Raw genomic sequence first — 26,665 nt, forward strand, 5'->3', positions numbered from 1 at the left:
AACTTGAGACCATTACTCCTTGTTGTCATCTTCTACCACTGAGAACAGTCTAGATCCATCCTCTTTGGAACCCCCTTTCAGGTAGCTGAAAGCAGCTATCAAATCCCCCCTCATTCTTCTCTTCTGCAGGCTAAACAATCTCAGTTCCCTCAGCCTCTCCTCATAAGTCATGTGCTCCAGTCCCCTAATCATTTTTGTTGCCCTCCGCTGGACTCTCTCCAATTTATCCACATCCTTCTTGTAGTGTGGGGCCCAGAACTGGACACAGTACTCCAAATGAGGCCTCACCAGTGCTGAATAGAGGGGAATGATCACGTCCCTCGATCTGCTGGAAATGCCCCTACTTATACAACCCAAAATGCCATTAGCCTTCTTGGCAACAAGGGCACACTGTTGACTCATATTCAGCTTTTCATCCGTAACCCCTAGGTCCTTTTCTGCAGAACTGCTGCCCAGCCATTCGGTCCCTAGTCTGTAGCAGTGCATGGGATTCTTCCGTCCTAAGTGCAGGACTCTGCACTTGTCCTTGTTGAACCTCATCATATTTCTTTTGGCCCAATCCTCTAATTTGTCTAGGTCCCTCTGTATCCTATCCCTACTCTCCAGCATATCAACCACTCCTCCCAGTTTAGTGTCATCTGCAAACTTGCTAAGGGTGCAGTCCACACCATCCTCCAGATCGTTAATGAAGATATTGAATAAAACCGGCCCCAGCACCGACCCTTGGGGCACTCCACTTGATACCGGCTGCCAACTAGACATGGAACCATTGATCACTACCCGTTGAGCCCGACCATCTACCCAGTTTTCTATTCACCTTACCGTCCATTCATCCAGCCCATACTTCTTTAACTTGCTGGCAAGAATACTGTGGGAGACTGTATCAAAAGCTTTGCTAAAGTCCAGAAATAGCACATCCACTGCTTTCCCCTCATCCACAGAGCCGGTTATCTCATCATAGAAGGCAATTAGGTTAGTCAGGCATGACTTGCCCTTGGTGAATCCATGCTGACTGTTCCTGATCACTTCCCCTCCTTTAAGTGATTCAGAATTGATTCCTTGAGGACCTGTCCCATGATTTTTCCAGGGACTGAGGTGAGATTGACTGGCCTGTAGTTCCCTGGATCTTCCTTCTTCCCTTTTTTAAAGATGGGCACTACATTAGTTTTTTTCCCAGTCATCTGGGACCTCCCCCGATCGCCATGATTTTTCAAAGATAATGGCCAATGGCTCTGCAATCCCATCGGCCAACTCCTTTAGCACCCTCGGATGCAGTGCATCCGGCCCCATGGACTTGTGCTCGTCCAGCTTTTCTAAATAGTCCCGAACTACTTCTTTCTCCACAGAGAGCTGGTCACCTCCTCCCCTTACCGTACTGCAGTGTGCAGCTGTCTGGGAGCTGACCTTGTCTGTGAAGACAGAGGCAAAAAAAGCATTGAGTACACTAGCTTTCTCCACATCCTCTGTCACTAGGTTCCCTCCCTCATTCAGCAAGCGGCCCACACTTTCCTTGACTTTCTTCTTGTTGCTAACATACCTGAAGAAACCCTTCTTGTTACTCCTAACATCTCCGGCTAGCTGCAACTCCAAGTGTGATTTGGCCTTCCTAATTTCACTCCTGCATGCCTGAGCAATACTTTTATACTCCTCCCTGGTTATTTGTCCAGTCTTCCACTTCTTGTAAGCTGTTTTTTTGTGTTTAAGATGAGCAAGGATTTCACTGTGAAGCCAAGCTGGTCGCCTGCCATATTTACTTTTCTTCCTACACATCGGGATGGTTTGTTCCTGCAACCTCAATAAGGATTCTTTAAAATACAGCCAGCTTTCCTCAACTCCTTTCCCCGTCATGTTATTCTCCCAGGGGACCTTGCCCATCAGTTCCCTGAGGGAGTCAAAGTCTGCTTTTCTGAAGTCCAGGGTCTCTGTTCTACTGCTCTCCTTTCTTCCTTGTGTCAGGATCCTGAACTCGAGTATCTCATGGTCACTGCCTCCCAGGTTCCCATCCACTATTGCTTCCTCTACTATTTCTTCCCTGTTTGTGAGCAGCAGGTCAAGAAGAGCTTTTCCCCTAGTTGGTTCCTCCAGCACTTGCACCAGGAAATTGTCCCCTACACTTTCCAGAAACTTCCTGGATTGTCTGTGCACTGCTGTATTGCTTTCCCAGCAGATATCGGAGTGATTAAAGTCACCCATGAGAACCAGGGCCAGTGATCTAGCAACTTCTGTTAGTTGCTGGAAGAAAGCCTCGTCCACCTCATCCCCCTGGTCTGGTGGTCTGTAGCAGACTCGCACCACGACATTACCCTTGTTGTTCATACTTCTTAATTTAATCTAGAGACTCTCAGGTTTTTCTGCAGTTTCATACTGGAGCTCTGAGCAGTCATACTGCTCTCTTACATACAACGCAACTCCCCCACCTTTTCTGTCCTGCCTATCCTTCCTGAACAGTTTATATCCATCCATGACAGTACTCCAATCATGTGAGTTATCCCTCCAAGTCTCTGTTATTCCAATTACATCATTATTCCTTGACTGTGCCAGGACTTCTAGTTCTCCCTGCTTGTTCCCCAGGCTTCTTGCATTTGTGTATAGGCATGTAAGATAACTCTCTGATCGTCCTGGTGTCCCAGTATGGGGCAGGAGCCCTCCCCTCTTGCACTCACCTACTTGTGCTTTCTCCCGATATCCCACTTCCCCACTTACCTCGGGGCTTTGGTCTCCTTAGGCGCACAAATCCTATTGATTTTCAGCCTTAGGTGCTTCTGAAATTCCTACTCGCAGCCTTTAAGTGAAAAGAACCTTATAACTAAGCCTTATAGTAATACCGGTATATATGAATAACAGTAAAAACAAAAACATTTTAATATTGTAGTTTAGAAACTTGGAACTGAGGTTCCACAAACAATTTTAACTATTTCCCCATATCATCACCACAGTATGAATTGTCCATATATCATAGAAATGGACAGAGTCAAGAAACATATTTGGTTGCATGTAGGCGATGAAGACTCAGCAGGGGGTTACAATAAGTATAATGGTGTTCTAAACAGGATAGAGAGGATGGCTCAGATACGTTGGCTGTGTGCCTTTTACTGGTCCCATTGAGGTCAAATATCTGCCATCACCACAGGGAAAGATGTGATCACATTTCCCTCCTACGAAGGAGGGAATGAAAAATCTATTTCAGGTATTCCCTTGCATGGTTAGGTGGAGAATCTGCCATTCCTCCATAATATCATGCTTGGGATCCAAGTATTATGAACATATGACAAGGAGCCGCATATAAAAAGAGTGAATTTTATGTTTATGGTTGTGTGGGGAGAGAGGGACAGTGACAGAAAATGATCACATAAGTTAAAACACAGCCAGATCACTGTAATTCTTTTTCTAAGTACTGTATAGGTGTTAATACTAGATGTCAGAATGATATCCACAGCATACAGACAGTATAAATAACAGTTTTATGTAATATTTCTGTCCCACAGAAATTCTAACCTATTCAAGGTCCGTGGAAAATAGGGCAATTTATTTAAGAGAAAGTTGCTGCTAAGTGTTATTATTGTTAATATTATTCATTTGGCATACACAGTGAAAACCTTATATGGTGCTAATTAATTATTTCACCTTTTCTGTTATCTAATTTTATTTACACTTATTAAAGGTGATTTTGTCACTGTCTTGTGGCTCTGTAATTTACAATGCAGCAACCCTCATGTACAAATAAAGCATGTATCTCACTTGAAGAGGTGACATATGTGTTCTCTCTGTCTCAATATAGATTAGCAACAGATTCAAAATACATGTACAAACAAGTACTAGATGGATGAGTTGGCATGGATTTACTTCTGACATTTATCTTCACTAAGCTCTCTCTGCCATGGCAGTGTTTTCTAGCAGTGTTGTTAGCATCTGGTTTATAAAATTTGGTTTTAGCAGAACTGCAAGGGTTAGTGTTAGTTCCAACTTCCATCTATATACAATCCATCCTCACTGTACTCTTTTTTTCATGTAAAAAGGTGACGGTCAAATTCTTGATCTTACTTTTGTCAATTTGCACCACTCCAGCAGCACAAAGCAACCATAAAACTAGCTTAATTGGCATCTTGATGATCTCCCCAGGCATCTCAAGGTTGTGTAGGACTCAAGGGTAGAGCAGGCCAAAATTTTTAGATAAAACTTTTTTCTGCAAAAAAAGCAGATTCAGCGACATCAGAATGGTTCACTTATTCATTTCAGTTTTCAGAGTAGCAGCCGTGTTAGTCTGTATCCTCAAAAAGAACAGGAGTACTTGTGGTACTTCGAGACTAACAAATTTATTTGAGCATAAGCTGTCGTGGGCTACAGCCCACTTCATCGGATGCATGCAGTGGAAAATACAGTATTATCCACTGCATGCATCCACGACAGCTTATGCTCAAATAAATTTGTTAGTCTCTAAGGTGCCACAAGTACTCTTGTTCTTTATTCATTTCAGTTTCACCAGATTGTTTGTGTAAAAAAAAAAAACCCACCACCCTTTCTTTGAAACATTTTGTTTCAACATTTACAAAACTTTTTTTTATTTTTTGATTCAAAATGAGTTTTCCTCTTGAAATGTCCTTTAATTTTATTAATGAAATAAAAATGTTTAAATATTGGAAATGAAATTTTATTATTTGATATTTCAATTTTCTGAAAATTTTTCCCGAAACATTTCCCCCCCCCCAGTTTTTCAGAATTACAAGTGAATCAAAAAATCAGGTATTAGCTCAGCTCCACAGAGGGGGGTGTGATTGGAGAAAACAATACGGAAATAGCCAGGGTGTGTGAATGACATTGTAAACCCTGGGTGCCGAAATCACGCCTTGAGAAACCACAGATATAAATTAGAGCTGTCCCGAGTCTGCTATAATTTACATCAAGGATCAGACTCACCAGAATTGGAAGAGCATAAAACAGCCATTTAGGAAGTCTAGATGATTATTTCAACAATATGTGTTCCAAGAAGGAAAATTGATCTTGACTAAAGAACTGAATTGCCTGGAAACATACATGTCTTGAAATTTTGGGTGGGATAGTGTGATTATAAGAGTAGACACTTCTAAACCTTGACATCTAAGAAAAATAGAGGATGTGGTAAGAAAAGCAGGGGTTATTGAGGTTTAAAATATTTTTGACAAAGGACCTGCCTAACTAATTTTCAAATACAACCGATAGTAAGGAATTAAAAGATTAAATCACATTGAAATAGATTTTTGGAATTTGAGTATGGATGCAGTACTTGTAAGTAAGTGTTAGGGGAAATCTCTTTTTCAGAATGTTTAAAGAACATTCATTTTTCTTCTTGTTCTACACATATGTGTTGCAATTTATGTAACCCATTGTTTTAAAAACAGTAAATCTTTGGCTCATCAGATTGCTCAGTGATAGTTTTAATAACTGGAAAACCTGGGGTTTAGCAAGGGACTGAATCCCTGCTACTGGGGAAGACTGACTGCATTGCAAAAGTGACAGGTACAGCATACTCTCTAGGGATAACATGCCAGCTATGAAACAGTTGATGAGCACTGCTGACCAAATACACAGCAGCTCTGGCATGGAGAAAAGGAAAAATTGAAATAGAAAAGACAGGAAATACAATAAAATAAAAAGGAGTGTTTGCTGATGAGAGAGGGGAAGTTCTAAATGATGAAAGCCAAAAAGTTTCCATTAGTGCTTCTGTTGACGTAGCACCCTCAGTACATAATATTATACAGTAAAGCAACACCAAGTGTATAACAAGTATCTGTTCCAGATAACTTGCAGTCTAAAGGGACAAATGAAAGCAATGTAGTACAGCACAGAACTAACTGGCATAGTACAATATAATACAAATCCATAATGTGATATAGTCATTATATCTGGGAAGTGATCTCTTTGAGATAGCTACTGTAATTTGACCTTCCACATTATACCAAAAGTGAAGTAGTTGCATTGCCATGACAGTAATGTTAACATTTGACCAGATGATGGTTCTTTAACTCACACTGAGTAGTAAATAAAAATTGTAGTCAAGGCGTCATTGTTAGCAAACCTAAAACTGCATAATCCCATCTCCCATTTTCACACAGAAAAAGTAAACAGTGGACAGGTTCTCCCTTTCCTCTGTGTTGTTTTCTATTTGTTGCTGAGCTGTCTCCCCCTTCCTAGCAAACAATATGTTAAGCCAAGAAACTCAATGTGTTTGTCTAATGACAATAAAACACCAGGAGCTGGCAGTCAAACATGTAATCCCCTGAACTCCTCCACACATTTTTTCCCCAGCCTTGTAGCACAGAGAAGACAGGAGCTCTTCCACTACTGACAGAAGTTCTGTTCCTCTCAGTGCCAGCTCTGCTGGGAGCTGCATGAATTTGATACAGCCCTGTGGCAAGCTTCCAATTGTGATTCACATTAGGTTGGGTTCAGGATTATGCTATTGCATGAATAAATGAATGGCTACCTTAAGGAGGAAAGTAAGAAAAGAGAAGGCAATACCTGTAACCTCACTTAAGAAGGCATTGTGTATGGGAACGGAGCCAGCATCTCTCAGCACAGTTCACTTTGTAGCATTGAGAGGCTGCATATACAGCTTTGTTTCTTCCAGGAAACCTGAGCAATATTGGACAAAAAGCATCCAAAAAGGGGGAAACAATGAGTGCTCTTTCTATCTAGTGAGAAATTAGTGAAACATTTTAACAAACTATAGTTGAACATAAATCAAAAGTTTTCTTTAATCTTTCACCTAGGTACTCAATCGACCGAAACACAGACCTGGAGAGATATTTCAATATTGATGCCAACACTGGAGTCATTACAACTGCCAAGTCTTTGGATAGAGAAACTAATGCTGTTCATAACATCACTGTCTTGGCTATGGAGAGTCGTAAGTTACAATTTAAAAGTTTAATACATAGAAGGAACAAAAGCTTCAGGTTGAATTATAATAATTGCTTGATGGCATTGAATAAAAATATGAAAATTTAGACCTTAGATCTTATTATAGATAATGTGAATAAGGGATAGATAGATAGATAGATAGATAGATAGATAGATAGATAGATAGATAAAGACCTAACACCTGCTCTGCTTCACACCTTATGCAGTCATTTAGACTTGTCTCACTGCAGACAGGTGTTTTATTCATTAAGACACATGTCCTCTCAACTCTGTGATTATCAGTTTACTGTGCAATACCCTTTCACCACAGATTAGCAATTGTCCTGTACTCCAGTAGAAAGTATAGGTCCGTATTGCTAAAATCCATGATTGCTAAAATCCATGATTGCTTCAATTTGGGGATGTAATTCAGATTTGAGATGAATTACACCATGTCTGCAAGTAAAGGTGCTAGATTCCTAGAACTAGATTCACTCTTAATAGTAATGGAATTGCAAGGAGATTGACTTGGGTGGGTAGATGGTACTTCTCTTATGCTTCCCACAGTTACAGGGAAGCCATAAATTCTGTCATGGGCTCCCCTAAATTACTGAGGGGAAATAACTGAATAAATGCATCTCATATCCATTCAAATCATGCCCCATCCTAGGTGAATGGTACTATGCTGACTGGCTGTGAGCCCACAGGAGATGGCAGGGTTTTTATGTCACCTTATTCCCATCACCCCAGGGACTTTTTGCTCCTGAGGTTTATACACTGGAATTAGAATTTGACCCCTATGGTGAAATACGGTTCCACTGAAGTAAATGGCAAAACTCCCACTGTCTGAAAAAAGAACAGGATTTCTACCCTAGAGTTTATTTTTCATTATATTTCTAGGGGGTATTTTAATTCATTTTGACAGGTTTGTGCACAAGAAAAAATGCAAATGAAAGGCATACTGATCAAAAAAATTTTTTGTAAAGGGTCTCTGTTTATGTGTTTGTTTATGTCTTTGTTTGTTTTCCACAGAGAACCCAGCACAGATTGGGAGAGGATATGTGGCCATCACTATCCTTGACATCAATGACAATGCCCCCGAGTTTGCCATGGAGTATGAGACCACTGTCTGTGAAAATGCTCAGCCTGGCCAGGTGCAGATCAATGCTTCCAGATGTTTATTCACATTGGTTAGACAGTAATTTCTTTTGAAATGATGCCAGCTTTAAGATAAAAGACAGTCAGCTTATTGCAATACAAGTGACACTTTGGAATGGCTGCGCAGCATAAACAAATATTAAACAAAGTCTAAAAACTCCACCAGACTGGCTACGGTGAAAGAGCGGCAGAAATAAAAATTAGATGTGCACAAGCCGTGTAAAACTCCAGATGTCCTTGCATAGCAAAATGATGCTATGCGAGCTTGATTCTGTGCAAGGATGAGCACCCTTAATTCCCACTACGAAGTAAAAGTGCTCAGCACTTCACATGACTGAGTCCTATATCCTCTAGCACTCCTAAAACTTAAATGTGGGTGGCACAAGTTTGGCTGAGTTAGGAAAAAGGGGTCTCAGGGCCACAATATCCCCTGTGACAGTTCTCTTGTATTAGAACTTGCACAAGGTTGCCCTCAGAAGGCCTGACTTTCAGAGGTTCTGAGCACCCCTTGCACACATTGACTTCAGCTGGAATTGTTCGTTCTAAGTACCTCTGAAAATCAGACCCAAAGAGATCCATTCACATTGCTCCAACCTCTTACCCCCTAGAAAACTGGAGGCAGTTTTATTCTGCATGGAGTATTTCCACTCTGTGCTATCTCCCAGAGTCTCAGCCTTCCACCTCTTTCATGAAAGACATCACTGTTCTGTCCATTTTTCAAAATTACAACAAAATTTAAAATTACAACAGAAATTAGCATGATTAGCTGCATTTGCTCAAAAGAAACCTAGAACTGAACCGGCGTGGGTCTTGTAAGCCATGAGAATTAAGATGGACTGACCAAATTACATATGACTATCTGCCCACACTGTTCCTGTCTCTAAACAATTAGACCAGATACTCATGACCACATACTCACAAATTATAAACATCAAAGACATGAATCTAGTCCAGTGGTGGGCAACCTGTGGCCCGCGGGCCGCATGCGACCTATCAAGATAATCTGATCGCAGGCCGTGAGACATTTTGCTGACATTGACCATCCACAGGCACGCCCCCCTGCAGCTCCTAGTGGCCATGGTTCACTGTTCTCAGCCAATAGGCACTGCAGGAAATGGTGGCCAGCATTTCCCTGTGGCCTGCCACTTCCTGCAGCTCCCATTGGCTGGGAACAGTGAACCACGGCCACTGGGAGCTGCCATGGACCGGGCCTGCAGACAGTCAACATCAGCAAAATGTCTCACGGCCCACAATCAGATTACCCTGATGGGCTGCAGGTTGCCCACCAGTGGTCTAATCCAGGGATTGGCAACCTTTGGCACATGGCTCGCCAGGGTAAGTACCCTGCTGGGCTAGGCCGGTTTGTTTACCTGCCGCATCCGCAGGTTCAGCCGATCACGGCTCCCACTGGCCGGGGTTCACCGCACCAGGCCAATGGGGGATGCAGGAAGCAGCGCGGGCCGAGGGATGTGCTGACTGCCATTTCCCGCTGCCCCCATTGGCCTGGAATGGCGAATCACGGCCAGTGCGAGCCGCGATCGGCCGAACCTGCAGACGCAGCAGGTAAACAAACCAGCCCGGCCCACCAGAGTGCTTATCCTGGCGGGCCACGTGCCAAAGGTTGCCGATCCCTGGTCTAGTCTGTTATATTTTGTATGGTTTGTCATGTTTCAGAATATGTTGATTAAGTGAATACCCAATTCTGTTTTATTCATCCTTAATTAACTCTAAAATCTGGCCTTTACTTTTACACCTGTGGTTTGCAGACACAATGTGACATTAATTGCACGCACAAATAACTGTGAGAGGCTTGTGTCTCTTTCTCTAGTGCTAGATTATATCCACTGTTATTTTCACACATAAGGTGTCCCCTTTCCAACACTATAAAACTTTTATTCCTAGCCTTAATGAGTGGTTATGTAGTAGATTTTAACCTGTCACTGGATGAATATTGGCCACATAATGCCTCGGGCCAGTGCAGTTTGGGGTAGAGGAAGGAAAGGAAAAGTATTTATCTTGCACCGTTTTCAGTAGGGAGATGGGAGACGAAAGTTAATGGCGTCTAAAATTGCTTACGAGGTTGAAATGTTAGAACAAGGTGTTAGGGGGCAGAATGCAAGTCAGGTGGCTGAAGGTGCATGACAAATGCAATTTATCACTTGACCATGAGCACTGTATGTATAAGGCATGCGTGTATTACTTCTTTGTATTATATAAAATATAAAACCCAATACAACTTCAAACTAACTCTCTCGTTTCAGGTAATCCAGAAAATCAGTGCTGTTGATAAAGATGACCCACCCAGTGGTCACCAGTTCTACTTCAGTTTGACAGCAGAAGCAGCAAATAACCACAACTTTACTCTGCAAGACAACAAAGGTAAAAATATAAATGTGGTTGGGTGCCGTAGGTGAGCACTGACTTAGGTGCCTTAGGTGACCACCACCCTTTTTTCAGACACATGGTGATTATCATTTAGGTGAACTTCCCTGCCAGTGAGGACATTAATTAAGAGCAATCAGCCCAGCAAAGTAACTTTTATCTAGAGATTATCTGTCAAGAGGAAGAAACTGTTATTTAAATCATTTTGAGCCTTGAGCTAAACAGCGGGGCTTCAAATCTTTTTTTTTTTCCAAGTGCCTTTTTTCACTTTTTTTTCTGTATTATAGGTCTTTATCCAAATTAGATTTTACTTTGGGAGCAGTGACTGAAAAATGTCCTGGTCCTCATGTTTTATTAATATAACTCAGGGCATAAAGAAATGAGCCCCAAAGACATGGCAAAATGAGAATTCCTTTGGAAAAAAAAAACTCCACCTTTTCAGCAACTGGATGATGTTTTTAGAGGAGAAGGCTGACTGCTCAATTTTTAGGCTACCTACAATATTTACACATACTGTCTAGGACTGTATTTCCCCGAAGATCTACACAAAGGACCATCATTGGCATCACATTTCCACTGAAAATAGATGAGAACACACTCTTAATTGGCGTTCTCATTAGTTGCTGTATATGTATGGCAGCTGGACATTGTCAGTCTGCTTAGCTAATGGTTGAAGCAAATAGAATAAAATAGACCCCCATCTCACTGCTGCACTGCTCTATTTGCTCTGCAATGTGAAATGGAGTAAAAAACTTGCTCTTGATAATAAAATAAATGATTAAACATATGTTGAGTGAAAAGGCACTATTTTTATGGACTATTTTTCAAACTGTATCCACACTTTGATTCACCTTTTATCCCGAATAAAAATAAGAATACAAACTAAATATAAAATGAAATGAAGTGTCTTTCCTGGACCACAATACAAAAAAATCAGTCTGTTGATAAAGAACCTTATTCAGCTGTCCACAGTTTGTTTCTCCAATGTGCTTAACTTTACTTATATTAACAATAATAGTGAAGTCAAGTAAGCATATGCTGAAGTGATTTTCTAGATCATGACCTAAAGACTCGAATGCATTTATTATTATTATTAATATTATTACTTAGAATACATTACCCCTCTGAGATTCTAAGCAGGATTCTGGGACACATTGTGTCCATATTAAGTACCATAATATTGTAAAAATACACTCTCTTCCCCAGAGAACATACAATTCAGATCAATACACCCCATGCCACAGCAATAAAGTCAACAGAGGTGTAAATAAGGGCAGAAGTTGTCCCTTTTTGATTATCTAACTTTGTACTTACCAGACTTGTGTGCTCAGAAATAATTGCTCATATTTTCTAATGGGTGTGTGCAAAAGTGTATATGTACTTTTTCATATGTACCACAGAGGGACAATAATCCCTGGATGTCAGGATTTGCACAAACACACACACTTTTGTGCATCACTCTTGGAACATCTGGGCCTTTAAGCTCCAATTCAGCAAAGCACTTAAGCATATGCTTAAGTTTAAGTATGTTGGTGGCCTTGTTGAATTCAGTGGAACAGTTAAGCATGGGTACAAGTATTTACTGATCACAAAGTGCTCATTTTGCTGTTTATTAGGAAAAGTAAATTAATTATGTGTTATTCTGAACTACTGAAACTTTAAAATGGGGAAGAAAAAGAAAAAGTCACAAAACAAGTCACTAATACACTATTCAATTGTTTTAATATATTTTAAAACATGTTTAATAAAAATATTTTAAAATTTAAATACCTGCCAAATATACAGGTTTGATTCTTTATTATCCATTCATTTGTTGAGAGCAGTCAGGAACCGTCAGCAAATAGTCATTTCTCACTGTCTTTATTCAGGAGGAAAAATTATTATTTATATCTTTTAAAACGTAGTACTAAACATTACAGATCAGTTGTGACCGCCATATCTATTTGAGCAGCTTAATTAAGTTTTAAAAACCTATCTTTGAGTGCTTGTGAGCTGATAATTAAATCTCAGCTATTCTACTATTTTATTGTCACTAGAGGCTATATAGCTTTTTATTTTCTAATGATAGATACCTGAGATGTGATTATGGATTTTGAAGTGATTGGTTCCATTGCATATGTCTTTAAGCCACTAGGTGCACCATTTTGAGGAGCTCACTTGTGACCTTGAATATATAAACTAATTGTCATTTCTAGATCAGTTTTAAACTCCTGTACACTGGATAAGCCTGAAAAAAGTGCAGACTCCCATTATACGTGCAGATTCTTGCATTATTTGTGTACACTAATGGGTCTTTGTGCATGCAGACAAATAATTAGATGTGCTATTACCTAATTGTGCATTTGCACACACAAATATGTGTGTGTGTGTGTGGTTGCCATGGGTTTTTTGTTTGTTTGTTTTTTGTTTTTTTGTTTGTTTTTTGTGGGTTTTTTTTTGTGGTAGTCATACACAGTGACCCAAGCTGTGATAATGTGGATTTCAGATGCTTATTCTCCTCGGCTCCTCTTCCTGTGTGAATCTAACTTCCATTAATATCAATGCACATTTAGGGTGGGGAAACAGAGCCTGTAAAATTAGAAGTGAAATGTGTATTGATACACCGTATAGCTACATAAAGTAACAAGTGAAGCACAAACTTTTTTATCTCATTTACAGTGCCCCAGCCCTTCTGGGATTTTGCTTCGTGAATGTGGCACTGCAAGTGTGACTAAAGTTTATAGGCCTCCACAATTCCAGCATAAGCCTTACTGGTAAATATAGGCCTTAATGGTTTTTGCATGAGCTAGAACTAGAACTAGAACCTCAAGCAGATCATATCACTGCAGCTCCTTATGGTGGATGACCAGGAAATAGAAGTTAATAACATAATATAAAACTTAAAGTCCATCAGACAGAAAAAAAATGCATTTTTACCTGTGGACTATTCCTCTAGAAATTCTGAGTTTCTTACACTTGTCTTTTTCTTCCTCTAGACAACACCGCATCTGTGCTAACCAGGAGAAATGGATTCCGGAGGCAGGAACAGTCTGTTTTCTACTTGCCAATATTCATTGTGGACAGTGGCTCGCCTTCACTTAGTAGCACCAATACCCTCACTATCAGAGTGTGTGACTGTGATGCCGACGGCATAGCCCAAACATGCAATGCAGAAGCATACATCTTGCCTGCAGGACTTAGCACTGGCGCACTTATAGCAATACTTGCTTGTGTACTGACATTATTAGGTATGTCCTTGGCGTTTTGTTCATTTACACACAAAGTACAGTAGTAACAACAAACAACCCCCCCCACACACACACACGCACACCTCGTTTATTGTTTATATCCTCAGTTTTCTTTAGGCAAGAAAAGCTAATAATCCAGCAACAGAGGCATTTTATAACATGAGCCACATAAAGCCATTTAGTTTGGCTATTCAAATTTGGGTAAATAATGTCAAAGGTAATCTGCCAGAAAGTACAGGTAGAAGGAATAATATCAGTTGCATCTAATACAATAGTTATAGATAGACATTGCAGGTGAAAAAATGGATTTATGGAAGTCTCTCTCTTGTTGAACATAATATAGCTGGTATCATTCACATTACTTACTGAATATATAATATGCATATTTATAAGCAATAGTTTGTTTCTTGTAAAGATATTCATTTATAATATTTATTGTTTTGCAAAGAGCAAAAGACATATAGCAAATGCCACAAGTTAATTTCTTGATGAGAATTAGCATATTTAATTGATTAGCATTTGCACACTGTCCTTTTGTTATACCTGCAGCTGTTAGTACAGTTGCATTTTACATTCCGTGGCAAAACTGAAACTAGATAAGAGGGAGAAAAACTGATTTTGAAATTGTGAAATCACACTAGAAGCTTAGTTGTATCAGGATTTCTCACTTCCCTGTGGAGACTGAAGTCAAATTGACTAGGCAGTGACAGTGTTAAAAACTCAAGATTGTGGAATAGAAAGGGGAACTAAGGAGCTTCCCTAATCTTTTCACACCCAGTGCAAGATTTTGGTGCAGTCCCAGTGTTCTTGAGGCCCCAGCTGAGGTCATACTTAAGTACTTTGCTGGATCAAGGTTTATATGAGTATTCTTGGTGAGCGTTTCATCCCAAAAGGTGTAGGGAGATTGTAATGTCCACAGTTTGGTATCATAGCCGCAGAGGTAGCTAAAATACAGAATCAGTTTAGGTGGTTCCAATCAAGAGGCTTTTACTGTAGTTTCCTCCACTGTGTGTACAACAATTGGATCCAGTGCCATTCCTGGTATTGGCTACTTTGAAGTCTCTAAGTGAAGTCCATTGCCTCTCCTTCCCTGTAGGAGCCTGCATAGTGAATTCGATGCATTGGTGGAGAGCAGGCCACACCTCCCCAAAGAATGCCTTGTACCTGCCTGAGGCATCATATCTTCTGGTACTCTGGACTGCCCATACAGGCTCAAAACTAACAGGCAGAGACTGCCTGGATCACTGTTAACGGAACAATAAAACAACAACAGTATGGAGAACCCAGTCAATTTACACAGTGGTTGTACACAGGTTGCAGTGTTTCTTGTTTCTAGTGTTTTAAACCTGTGACAGACAAAGCAGGGAGCTTTTCAAATTTTTTTTTTACTTATTTTGCTGTACTTAAATTGCTTGGTCAATACTTAAGAACAGTATGTAAGGTTAATAAGGTTAAAAATGGAATCGAGCCACATGGAAAAAATTATTACTGCCCTGATCATTAGCACGACTAAAGAAAGTTCCTGAACACATGCTCTCCCATATTTGCACACTTAGATCAGTGACTAAGGGCCAGATCCTTATCTGGTATAAATTGGCATTGCTTGGTTGAAGTTGACAGCGTAATACAAGTTTGCACAACTTGGGATCTGTCCCAAAGTACTTTACAGAAATACAATTTCTGTACTCATAGAAAGCCATTTCACCCAACACTGACATACCATCATTTCTGGCATATAAATAAATGAGATGGTTATTTTCAAAGACCTGTAAAAAATATTCCATGGTGTACAGGATTGTTGTGTGTGTGTGTATGTGTGTGTTTCTTAAACAGGAGACAGTGTTTCTCAGGGAAATCATTCAACAGAGACCCAACTTGTTAGTTGTTAAGTTGCCAGGTAGTAACTTGTTTATTCTCTTCAGTGCAACGGGGTTGGAATGCAGCAGATAACTTATGGCACCACAGTGCTCCTTCTCATCCCTTGGAGACTGTTCACAAGCACTGACAAAGAGAAGAGGAGAGAATCTCAGAACATATTATCTAAATAATTTGTTCTGCGGCATATGAAGGACATGGCTGCTTGCTGCCTGGCTGTTGATGTTAGGTGTCAAAAGAATTGGCATTAACTGCATTTTGTGGGGTTTCAGAACTGGCCATCTGAATATCCCCAAAAAGTTCACTTTTGCTTGTCCAAATGGACATTTGCATAGCTGAGCCCGTTACCACTTTCTGCCTACAAAGTCACATTTGGTTGCTTACATGCAAAGCTGCAGGTACCTGTTAAACAACTGGCTTTGAAGATGTAGTCCTGTGTGAATGTCAGAGTTAGAGCCTCAAAGTGGAGGGGCCAAAGTGGTGAGCTTTTCTCCCCCTAGTTTGACTAATGAAGATTGATTTCTAAACTGTGTTCCACAAGAAAGTTCTAATAGTCTTAGAAAAGCTGCACAGTATCAACTCTGCAGCAGAGCTGTTGTTTTCAACAAAAACATGGCTGTAATTTATGCTACAAAGAGCGTATGAAAAGTGCCATGCTGGGTGTCATTCACTTTATACTGTACATAATGCTTTTAAGATATAAGAGAGGAAATATTTAACTCCTTTGATAATTATATGGTAATTTCATTCAGTGTAATTTATTTTTCAGTTAACATCTCACAGATGCAATAATAATTGTTTTATAATAAGCATTTAACATAGTGTGTAACTACAATTTTATTATATGTATATGTAAAAGTTCACAAAAAGAAATGTTTGCACGTAAAGCTACACATAACTTATTTCCAGAGCTCAGGAATTTCCATTACATTGAAACAGCAGTGCGGTAGAATCAGAGTCTGGTTAATAATGTGCTTTCCCTACTTTTAGCTTCTATACTTGAAATGGTAACCCACTGTCAGCACCCACTTTCCTATCCCATACTAAAAAAAAGGTCTTTGCACCTCATTATATACACTGCTATATGCTATATTATATAATAATATGATTAAACTTCCAAAAGTAGATTTAAAAATTAAAATCAGCAAAGAATCCTGTGGCACCTTATAGACTAACAGTTTTGCAGCATGAGCTTTCGTGGGTGAATACCCACTTCTTCGGATGCAAGCAGTGGGTATTCACCCACGAAAGCTGCTTGCATCCGAAGAAGTGGGTATTCACCCACGAAAGCTCATGCTGCAAAACTTCTGTTAGTCTATAAGGTGCCACAGGATTCTTTGCTGCTTCTACAGAACCAGACTAACACGGCTACCCCTCTGATACTTGACAAAAATTAAAATAAAATTAGATACAAATTGTTTATTAATTGTTAATATTATTGTACCATGCATGAGTCCTAATGAGATATGCGACTCTTTGTGCAATTTTGGTACAAATACATAGTAAGAAACAGTCCCTGTCCTAAAGAGCTTACATTCTAAATAGATAAGATGGACACAGGATGTGAAACTGACTCATAAAGAGATTATGGCCTATATTTTTTTAAGTAAATGGTGTTTTGGGGTGAGTCAATATTGGGATACCCAACCTGAGATACCTTGAAGGGGGGCTGATTTTCAGATGGTGCTAAGAACCTGCTCTCTGAAAATCATCCCCTGCTAAGACCTCTCAAATTGGTCATACAACATTACCAGTCACTTTTGAAAATTTAAGCCAGGTTGATTTACTCAAGGTCACCCAGAAAACTTGTGCAGATCTGGGAACAGATCTCCTAGTCCCAATCTACTTTAACCACAAGAGCTATCTGATTGCACTAGCCATAGGAGTATATGAATTAGAACGCTACTGTGGCATTTCTTAGATGGTTGAAAATACCCAGCTTTAGCTTCAGGATTCATAACACATCCAAGGCATGAACCATTTCAACTAATTCAAAGCCTGATGTAGTTTATTGCTATATTAGAGAACATGCTTAAGGGACTATTGTATGGCAGTGGGTATTAGCTGCATGCCGTTCTTTATAGCCCTGTTTGTGGTCCTCTCTTCTGGGTTGTCTGTTGGCTATTATTACATCTTTACAATGATACAGCAATTGCCTTGAGCACAAAATGAAAGCCTAGAACAAAAACAGAGACAGGGAGACATGCTGGGTGACAGCCTACTAAGGTAAGTGAGAACTTCAAATTTACACACATTTCACAATGGCTTTGAGAGGCACTGACTTACAAAGGAATATACTTCGGACTGGTCTACACACAGTTTTTGCACTGACTGAACTCTATTTGTTCAGAAACAGATTAAGGTAAATGGTTACAACCCTTACTATGGTTGCAGTGACAGAAAGGTATCAATTATCAGCATAGCTGATTTTAACAAAATGTATCCAAACAAGCTGTGCTGATATAAATATATTTATATCTGTATAACTGCATCCACATAAGGGCATTGTAATGATTTAACTCAATTGCTTTTTCTACCAAGCTAGTTGAATTGGTACAAAATCCAAGTGTAGTACCAGTTCTGGTTATTCATGGATTAGTTGTTTGTAACAATTGGTATTAGCTGCTTTGCTTATTAAATATAACAACCAGTGATGTTATTGTCTTTGTGGTAGTTTAGTGTCAATATCTATACCTAATGCTTGTACTATACTTTTATTTCCACTGTGCAATCTATAAAATTAGCTTTTCTAGTCATTCAGTCAGGCACACTTTACCACTTGATCACTGGTTCTGTGATGAACATGGGAAAGGAAATAGGCCATAATGGGAAATAGACTACATTTAAAATCAGACGTGCTTGCTTTAGGTACCACAGATGTTTGGTTTTTGGCCTGTAATAATCTCCACAATCCCTGCAATGCAGCTAAGGCTTTGTTCATTTAGAGGTTAAACATTATTGTTAATAGCTGCTGGAGTAGTTAGAAATTAATAATCTTTTAAAGCCATCTAAATGCTAAAATGTTTAACCTTTTGAAAGACTTCATATTTTTCTTGGCTTCAAGCAAGAGTGGGATGTACAAGGCATACTACATAAAACATTCATTTTATCTTGATTTTTATTGTACCTCTAGGCAGGCATATCTACTAAGTTTCATATTTTTCACTTATTAGCAGGTATTTAAATCTTAAAATGAAGTCTGCTCAGCATGACAGGAGTGTGAAAACACATTTACACTTGAGTAAAGGAAGTGATTAGATGCTTGTTACATGGCAATAAAAATTGTCACACTGACATGGTAAAAAATATAAAAGAAGAACTAAAAGACGGAGAAAACCCTTAGTTCTGTCTATAGTGATCTTAAATTAAATCACAAATTTATCACTGATAGCGACATAATTTGTCTTTCATTTAAAAATATCACTTTTAGTAAGAAAACCTGTTATGAGTGAAATATAACCATTGTGTCAAGGAGATATATATATGTGTATAGGGACAGAGGGAGTGTACATATTACGTTCACCATACTGTAATTTACAACAAAACATATATTCTGCTAACACAAAAATGTTTGGAAATGACTCAAATCCCTTTTAAAGGTCAAACTCCTAATATTTCAAACTGATGTAAATGTGGCTCAGAATAGTGTTCATCAAACCAGTGCCGCCTTAAAGTAATGTATGTCTTTCTTGTGCCAGTAGATGTCATGCAAAAAATATAGGCTGATGCAGCAATAATTCACAATCACAAAGCATCTGCTAATAGATGGATCATTAGATGCATGCCCTGTAGCTACTACATGAAAAATAATGTATTGCTTACTATATTTGTCAAAAAGAGAAAACTTCAGGAAGAAAACTTGTTTCAGTCTTACTTTTAGAAGGCACACAATGTGCCCAGGAAGGAACTGCAAAAACCTGTCTTTGAAGTCTGATTGTGCTGTAAGCCAGTTTGACACTGGACTGGAGAAGCTACATAAGAAGGATGGTGTGGTGCTTCTAAACAGAAAAGAAGTCTGAAAGGCTTTGAGTTGCTTAGGTATTTTTACCACCTGACCCACATCTTAAATTATGCCCTGTGTGTAGATTGACATCTTTGTAGAAAATACCTCCCTGAAAAGATGTTCTCATGGGGATGACAATCCTGCATTATGTACTGAATTGATGTCACACCTGAGAATACTTGGGGACAGTTCACGTAGTTGGGGAGTGTCCCAAGGTAGTTATTTATGTATTTAATGCCCATAATATGTCTTTGGGTTAATGGTGTCTAATTTATATTTCATTATGTAATATCTCAGTTCAACTACTCTTATTATTGTGGTATGCCCTAATATTGCTATATATCTGGTTGTGCTTCTGTTTATATTATAAAACCTTATATTCAGTGTTTTGAATTCTGAAACAAAAGTTCAGTCCATGAAGAAGCATGGCATTCAAAGAATCAGCCCAAAGAAGAACTGAGTTCCTTTAAACCAAAACTGATTTAAATTAGCTTTCAGGAATTTTTCCCTTCAGGAAGTCTGTGTAACGTCCAGCAGAAGTACGTGAGTGTTGTGGGGCAAAGAATATAACCTTGGATCATGTATTTTTTTACAAAAATATATTCATAGGAGAGTTTTAAAATAGCACCAAGGCACAATGCTATGAGATAGGGTGGAAGAGCAGCTTTACTACTGAATGTCTTCTGATTTTTACAACCTTACGTATGCATTATAGCTCCCACTAATCCCATCAAAGTTATTCAGATGCTTCAATGTTAAAATAAAATAATCATTTTTAGGAGGATGAGTAACAGTCTGTCATCTCTCAAACATGAATGTAGTATTCACATTAGTCCCTTCAAATTATGTTTATGAATAGTACCTGTTTGTTTACCAAAAACATATTTAAACTGTAAATGATTGGAAGTATATTATATGCCTGGAGTGAATCTCCTCCTTGTACTTTGGCTAAGTCTCTATAAATTAATCTTGGCTTTTAAGCTTAAAAAAAGAAACCCGAAGTATCAGAATTTTTTAAACCATTACCTTTAGGGGTTGTGTTTACAAGCTGCCTTTGCAATTCTCATTAGACATAATTCACAGGCACCAACAATATTATTTTGCACATTAAAGCAAAGTGCAGTCTAATATAGAGATGCTTTTAATCCATGAACTCAAAACAGGCTTATATTAGACATTACTTAACTACTCAGAGTTTCCCAATCAAGGAACAGGTATTTTATCAGTGAACCTATGGTGGCATACTTTAATTCAGTCCATTCTCAAACTACAGTTGTTAAACTCCATGCAGTATCTTTATGAATGTGGTTTTACCGCTTGGGCAATTAGGAGTTCAGAAAAAGGTCTCTTTTTTCATTTTGTGGCTGTAAGATGGTAATAATCAGACTCAACTGGCTCTTAAATTTATGTTTAGCAGATAGTGTGGGATATAGCATTAAAGATGAAGACATTAAGTCAGAATTACTGTGGAAATAGAAATAGATTCTGTAATATCTAAAAGGTCTTTGTTTAAAAGCCATTTTAGAACCTACTAGTGATTCGAAATCTAACTGCATGATGTGGACATTGTGTTCCATGGATCTGTATGGTGTAAACTAAGGAATAGTTCCACTACTGGGAAAGAACTGAGTGGAGGATAAATTCAAATTTCAGCTTCACTAAAACTTTGGTCTTTTGTGTTCCAGTGCTGGTCTTGCTGATTGTCACCATGAGACGGCGGAAAAAAGAGCCACTAATTTTTGATGAGGAGAGAGATATCAGGGAAAATATAGTCAGATATGATGATGAAGGCGGCGGAGAAGAAGACACGGAGGCTTTTGATATGGCTGCCTTGAGAAACCTCAACATCATCCGAGACACCAAGACCAGAAGGGATGTGACTCCCGAGATTCAGTTCTTGAGCCGACCAACTTTTAAAAGTATCCCAGATAATGTCATTTTTAGGGAATTTATCTGGGAGAGACTAAAAGAGGCTGATGTGGATCCCTGTGCTCCGCCATATGATTCCTTGCAGACATATGCCTTTGAGGGAAATGGCTCAGTGGCTGAGTCACTCAGCTCTTTAGATTCCATCAGTTCAAACTCTGATCAGAATTATGATTACCTCAGTGACTGGGGGCCTCGTTTTAAACGACTTGCGGATATGTACGGAACTGGACCTGACAGCTTCTACTCATAGCCTTGGAGCCTTTCTATGTAACTGAACTGAAGAAAAACAAAAACAAAAACTCAACATCTGGACTAAGGCAAGTTGTAAATATTTCTCCATTTTTAACCTTTTAGGTTTTTTTTTTTGCCTTGGTGAAGCATATTTTCATTAGACTTGTCCTAGGGACTGCACTGACCACACAGAACCTGAGCATTTGGTGGCATTTTTGATAAAATGAGATGCTCAGCCATATCCAAATAGATAGCAACCCTCCTATACCTGCAGAGGCAACTAACTTCTAAGAGTATGTTGTGCACCGTGACTTCAATGAGCCAATGATACCCTGTAGATGCCTTCACAGTACTGCCATGTCTAGATTGTTAACAGGGCTGGCTCCAGGGGTTTTGCCGCCCCAAGCAGCCAAAAAAAAAAAAAAGTCGCGATTCAGCAGGAGGTCCTTCGCTCTGAGCGGGAGTGAGGGACCCTCCGCCGAATTGCCGCCGAATACCTGAAAGTGCTGCCCCGCTCCGGAGTTGCCGTCCCAAGCACCTGCTTGATAAGCTGGTGCCTGGAGCCGGCCCTGATTGCAAAGTCTCTAATAAGGGATAAGTAGAAGAGGAAACAAACAAACACAATCTTCCATTCAAAACAATCTTACAATATATATTGTACTTTTCTGATACAAAATCTTTTGGCAAATTTTATTTACAGTGTTGCATGCAGCTTGCTTGCTCAAAAAAAACAAACAAACAAAAAACCAAACCCAGCAGAATATTTTTATTGGTGGCGATGAAAAGAGCTATTTAATCAGAAATCTCTGTAAATACCTAGGGTTATCAAAACAAACAAAAATAATTGCAAACCATGCTAAGAAAACCTGCAATGTTTGTCATCAACTTATTGAATTAATTTACAATCCAGATAAAATAAAAAACATGGAAATGGATTCTTAAATTTGAAAACGGTCTTGTGATGCCTGTGTAGGTATGCGAAGAGTTGCTGTCTATTTGTTATTTTTTATTATCTCTTCTGATTTGTACAGGAGAATTTATCTTTTTTTTTAATTTGTCATATAGAGTTATATTTATTTTGGAGCTCCAGTCTCTGCTAAATTCAGGTCCATTTTATTGCCTCGTGGTATTAGACTCGTCAGAACATGCTGATTTTTCTCCAGTCTCAGATACATGAAGGAAATGAAGCATGGAAATGGAGAAATTACAGTAAAGCAATCGAGCCCGCCATTCATCTCTCAGAAAGGAGCACAGCTACAAGGACACACAGTCATTCTTCTGAGCTATTACCATGTCTGAGGCATTTGAATAAAATATTTGTACACTGCATTTTCGAAAGAAGCCTCAGAGGTAGTTGGGAGTGTCTTTAGTGCGAGATTTAGTTTTCAAGGTCACATGTCCTATGCGCTTGGAAGACTTTAAAGACCATGCTTTTTTCTCCCCTTCTCTTTTGCTGTTAATGAATCACAGTAAAAGACTGTTAAAATTTTCTTTCATATGTTAAGCAATGTAATGCTATAAACTCCAGAATCCATCTTTTGATCCTGACTCACATAAGTATTTTCCCCAGAGGAATTAACTTCACAACACATACTTTCTACACTGATTCAGGAGTGCCAAAATAGAAGGACAATTGCAGTAGGTTAAAATATTGTACAATTTTGAAGTAGGGTTTCTTAGAATAAGACTTTTTTTTTATAATTCTGACAATATTTATACTTCATCTTTCATGATTTATTATTAGAAAATAAGGCATATATTCAAGTAACAATAATGTTTTCTTTTAATATTCTTTCCATTTTTTTTCTTTTTGAAACATATGTAGATGAGTTCCTAAATAAGGCCCTGATCTTACAAACATTATTCATGTGTTAAATTCCAATGACTTGACTTCGCTAGGACTTCAGAAGCATGCATAAGTGTTGAAGGGTTAGGGCCTAAGTATGAAGCAAGTAGTCACTCCATAGTGGATGAGGTTCACCCTGAAAGTGCTTCTTTCTGAAAAGAGGACCCTTAAAGTGGAATTCTAATGTATGGATTGCACATGGGGGTGGGGGAAAATACCCTCAAGGTTTTGTAATTCTTGCAATCCAGCATTATCAATTAACTATGTGAAAGTGGCCTTGAGCCTCATTAAAAACGTAATTTTGATCATCTGCAACACAGTTATTTAATTTGGATAACATTTGTGTAGACAATCATTGCTTCATGATTCAGTAGATTTGCTTATAGTTGTATTAAATCTATATATATAGATATATATATATAGATAGATAGATGACTGATTTTGTAATGGAACTGAAAGATAATTACCCATGACTTTTAGTCACATATGTAAGATTTTCAATAAAAGAAAGTGAAAAAAGTATGAAGCGTATGCAATTCAATAAAAGTAAGGCATTATGTTGGTGTTAAATGAACAAGGTGATGGGAGAACAATTTTATAATAATCTCCTTGTTGGTGAGAAGATAAAATAATTCATGCATTTGGACTATGAAGTCAAAAGTGCTGATTTTAGCACATATCACTCAAAGGAGATTTCAGTGTTATTTAAGTAAACAGCACAACTGTCTTGCTTTTTTCCTGTTTTATATTTATAAAAACAAAGTATATCCCTTTCTCATAAAAATGTGTCAGCTTACAATAGCCTTGCATTTGCTATTGGAAGAAATCTGTTCCACTTTATTTAATGCATTGAAAATTCTTGCATGTATTCATTTTCCATTACACAATTTGAAGATGGTCCTGAAACTCTGTTGTTACACTACAAACATTTGTCTCCTGGGTATAAAAATTATTACATTTAAAAAGTCTCTAATATTTGATGAGAGAGGTAACTATAGTACATATAATGCAATTTTAAAAGGATTCTTCAGAGTATCAAATGATGGTGTTTCAGAGTTTTTCATTGGATTAAAATTCTTTATTTTAGGGGGGGTTGTTGTTGTTGTTCTTATGGGGTCTGATGTTGAACACCTTATAAAAGACTAAGTGGCTGACTAAATATAAGATCATAAGAATGGCTAAAATGGATCAGACCAATGGTCCATCTAGCTCATTGTCTTCTGACAGTGACAGAAGCCAAATGCTGATGTGGGAATGAATAGAAGAGGGCAATTTCGAGTGACCCATCCCCTGATATCCAGTCTCAGCTTCTAGCAGTTGGAAGTTTAGGGCATCCGGAACATGGAGTTTCATCCCTAACCATCTTAGCCAATAGCCATTGATGGATCTATCCTCCATAAACTTATCTAATTTTTTTTAACCCAGTTATACTTCTGGCCTTCATGACATCCCAGATTGACTTGTGTGAAGAAATACTTCTTTTTGTTTGTTTTAAACCTGCTGCCTATTAATTTCAATGGCCCCTGGTTCTTGTTTTATGTGAAGGGCTAAATAACATTTCCGTATTCATTTTCTCCTCACCATTCATGATTTTATAAACCTCTATTGTGTCCCCTGCTTAATCATCTCTTTTCTAAGCTTAACAGTCCCAGTCTTTTTAGTCTCTCCTCATACCAAAAGCTGTTCGATAATCCTATTCATGTTTGTTTCCCCTCTGTACTTTTCCAGTTCTAAATGGTGAAAGTAAAGGGTATTACTTCTTTTTGTGTGTCCCACAAGGACAATGGAACATTCCTAAAGAGCTCCTTTGAACAGACTTTCCTTCACAATTTTTTACAAAATTTTCATGAAAATTTTGAAAATTTCTAACTAGCTCTTGTAGTTAAAGAGAGTTCACTGAAGTCCTCATTTGGCAGAATATCAACCAACCAGCCACCCATAATTAAAATTTAACTCCTTCCTGTTCCCACCAAGTCACAACTGAGTTGTATGGTGGGTATGCCTAGCTGAAATTCCCTGAGGCCTCTACAATATTTTACCACAGGGATCGGCAACCTTTGGCACGTGGCCACTCCAGGCCAATGGGGGTGGTGGGAAGCGAACCGCAGCCAGTGGGGGCCACAATTAGCCAAACCTGTGGACGTGGCAGGTAAACAAACTGGCCTGGCCTGCCATGGTGCTTACCCTGGCATGCCACATGCCAAAGATTGCCAATCCCTGGTCTAGCAGGATTACTGACAAAGTCTGCGTAAAGCTGTCACACTCAGGTGAGATTATGGACCAGGATATTCACTCTGCTATGAACATGTACATCCACTGTAATCAGTGGATTTACTCTGGTGTAAAACTGATATAATGGAGTGAGTAATCTGACCCTATATTTCTTATTACCAGAGGAATAAGGTCAGTATCTACACAGCACTAATATTCAAGATAGATTTCAGTCCTTCTTGAAATAAATGATCCTGTTAGATGGATTGATGTGATCACTCCAGTACTCTTACCAGGTGTCATGACATCAGCTGTGACAAAAACAGATTATTCAGGATCAAAGATATTATTGCTTCTGTTGTGTTTGTTCTTTTTCACTGTCTGAGACTTTTTTCTTTACAGATTTCTCTCTTGAATCAATGTTTCCCTTCTAAATTACTTTTCTTTATTGATTTTCTGTGTATGCACACTTGTCAATATCAAAACGTTTTTCATCCTCTTTTCTTGTACAGATTCTGGGTGAAGCCATGTTGTTCAATATAAAATACCAATCACTTATGTTTCCAAAGTACCCACCACTGGATGACACAAAGTCAAGTGGTATTTTCTGACCTGGTCATCATGAAAAGCAAATACACTCTAAACCACATAGTTGCACTTGTAAGAATATTGCAGAGCTGAAATGGGAACACACAATGCTGTTGACTGTGGTTTCCAGCAAATCTGTTATCAAATTCATGGTTGTAGCTGATCACATGGCTGATTTTTTGTACAGAGCACTTCTCCCATGTTAAAAATCTGTGCATAGTTATACTGATCTGAGGAATGCTAATCAGCTTCACATTCACATCAGCACAGATAGGTATCATTTATGTGTGATCCTTATTTCAGCTAATTGTAATATAGCACTTTCTCATCCATCAAGCT

At 38.8% G+C, this 26,665-nt stretch overlaps 1 protein-coding gene across 1 annotated transcript in view; it reads left to right on the forward strand.

Annotated features, from left to right (window-relative positions):
- Positions 1–23,988, forward strand: part of CDH7 (cadherin 7) — a 111,449-nt gene extending 87,461 nt beyond the window's left edge. Inside the window, exons 8-12 of the mRNA XM_045007063.1 lie at positions 6,747–6,883; positions 7,909–8,030; positions 10,296–10,413; positions 13,392–13,643; positions 21,207–23,988. Of these exons, the coding sequence (XP_044862998.1) occupies positions 6,747–6,883; positions 7,909–8,030; positions 10,296–10,413; positions 13,392–13,643; positions 21,207–21,700 (1,123 nt within the window). The 3' untranslated portion in view covers positions 21,701–23,988. The remainder of the gene's footprint in view (positions 1–6,746; positions 6,884–7,908; positions 8,031–10,295; positions 10,414–13,391; positions 13,644–21,206) is intronic.
- Positions 23,989–26,665: the final 2,677 nt, after the last annotated feature.

This window comes from Mauremys mutica, chromosome 2 (genome assembly GCF_020497125.1).
Source record: "Mauremys mutica isolate MM-2020 ecotype Southern chromosome 2, ASM2049712v1, whole genome shotgun sequence".
Taxonomy (NCBI): Eukaryota; Metazoa; Chordata; order Testudines; family Geoemydidae; genus Mauremys; species Mauremys mutica.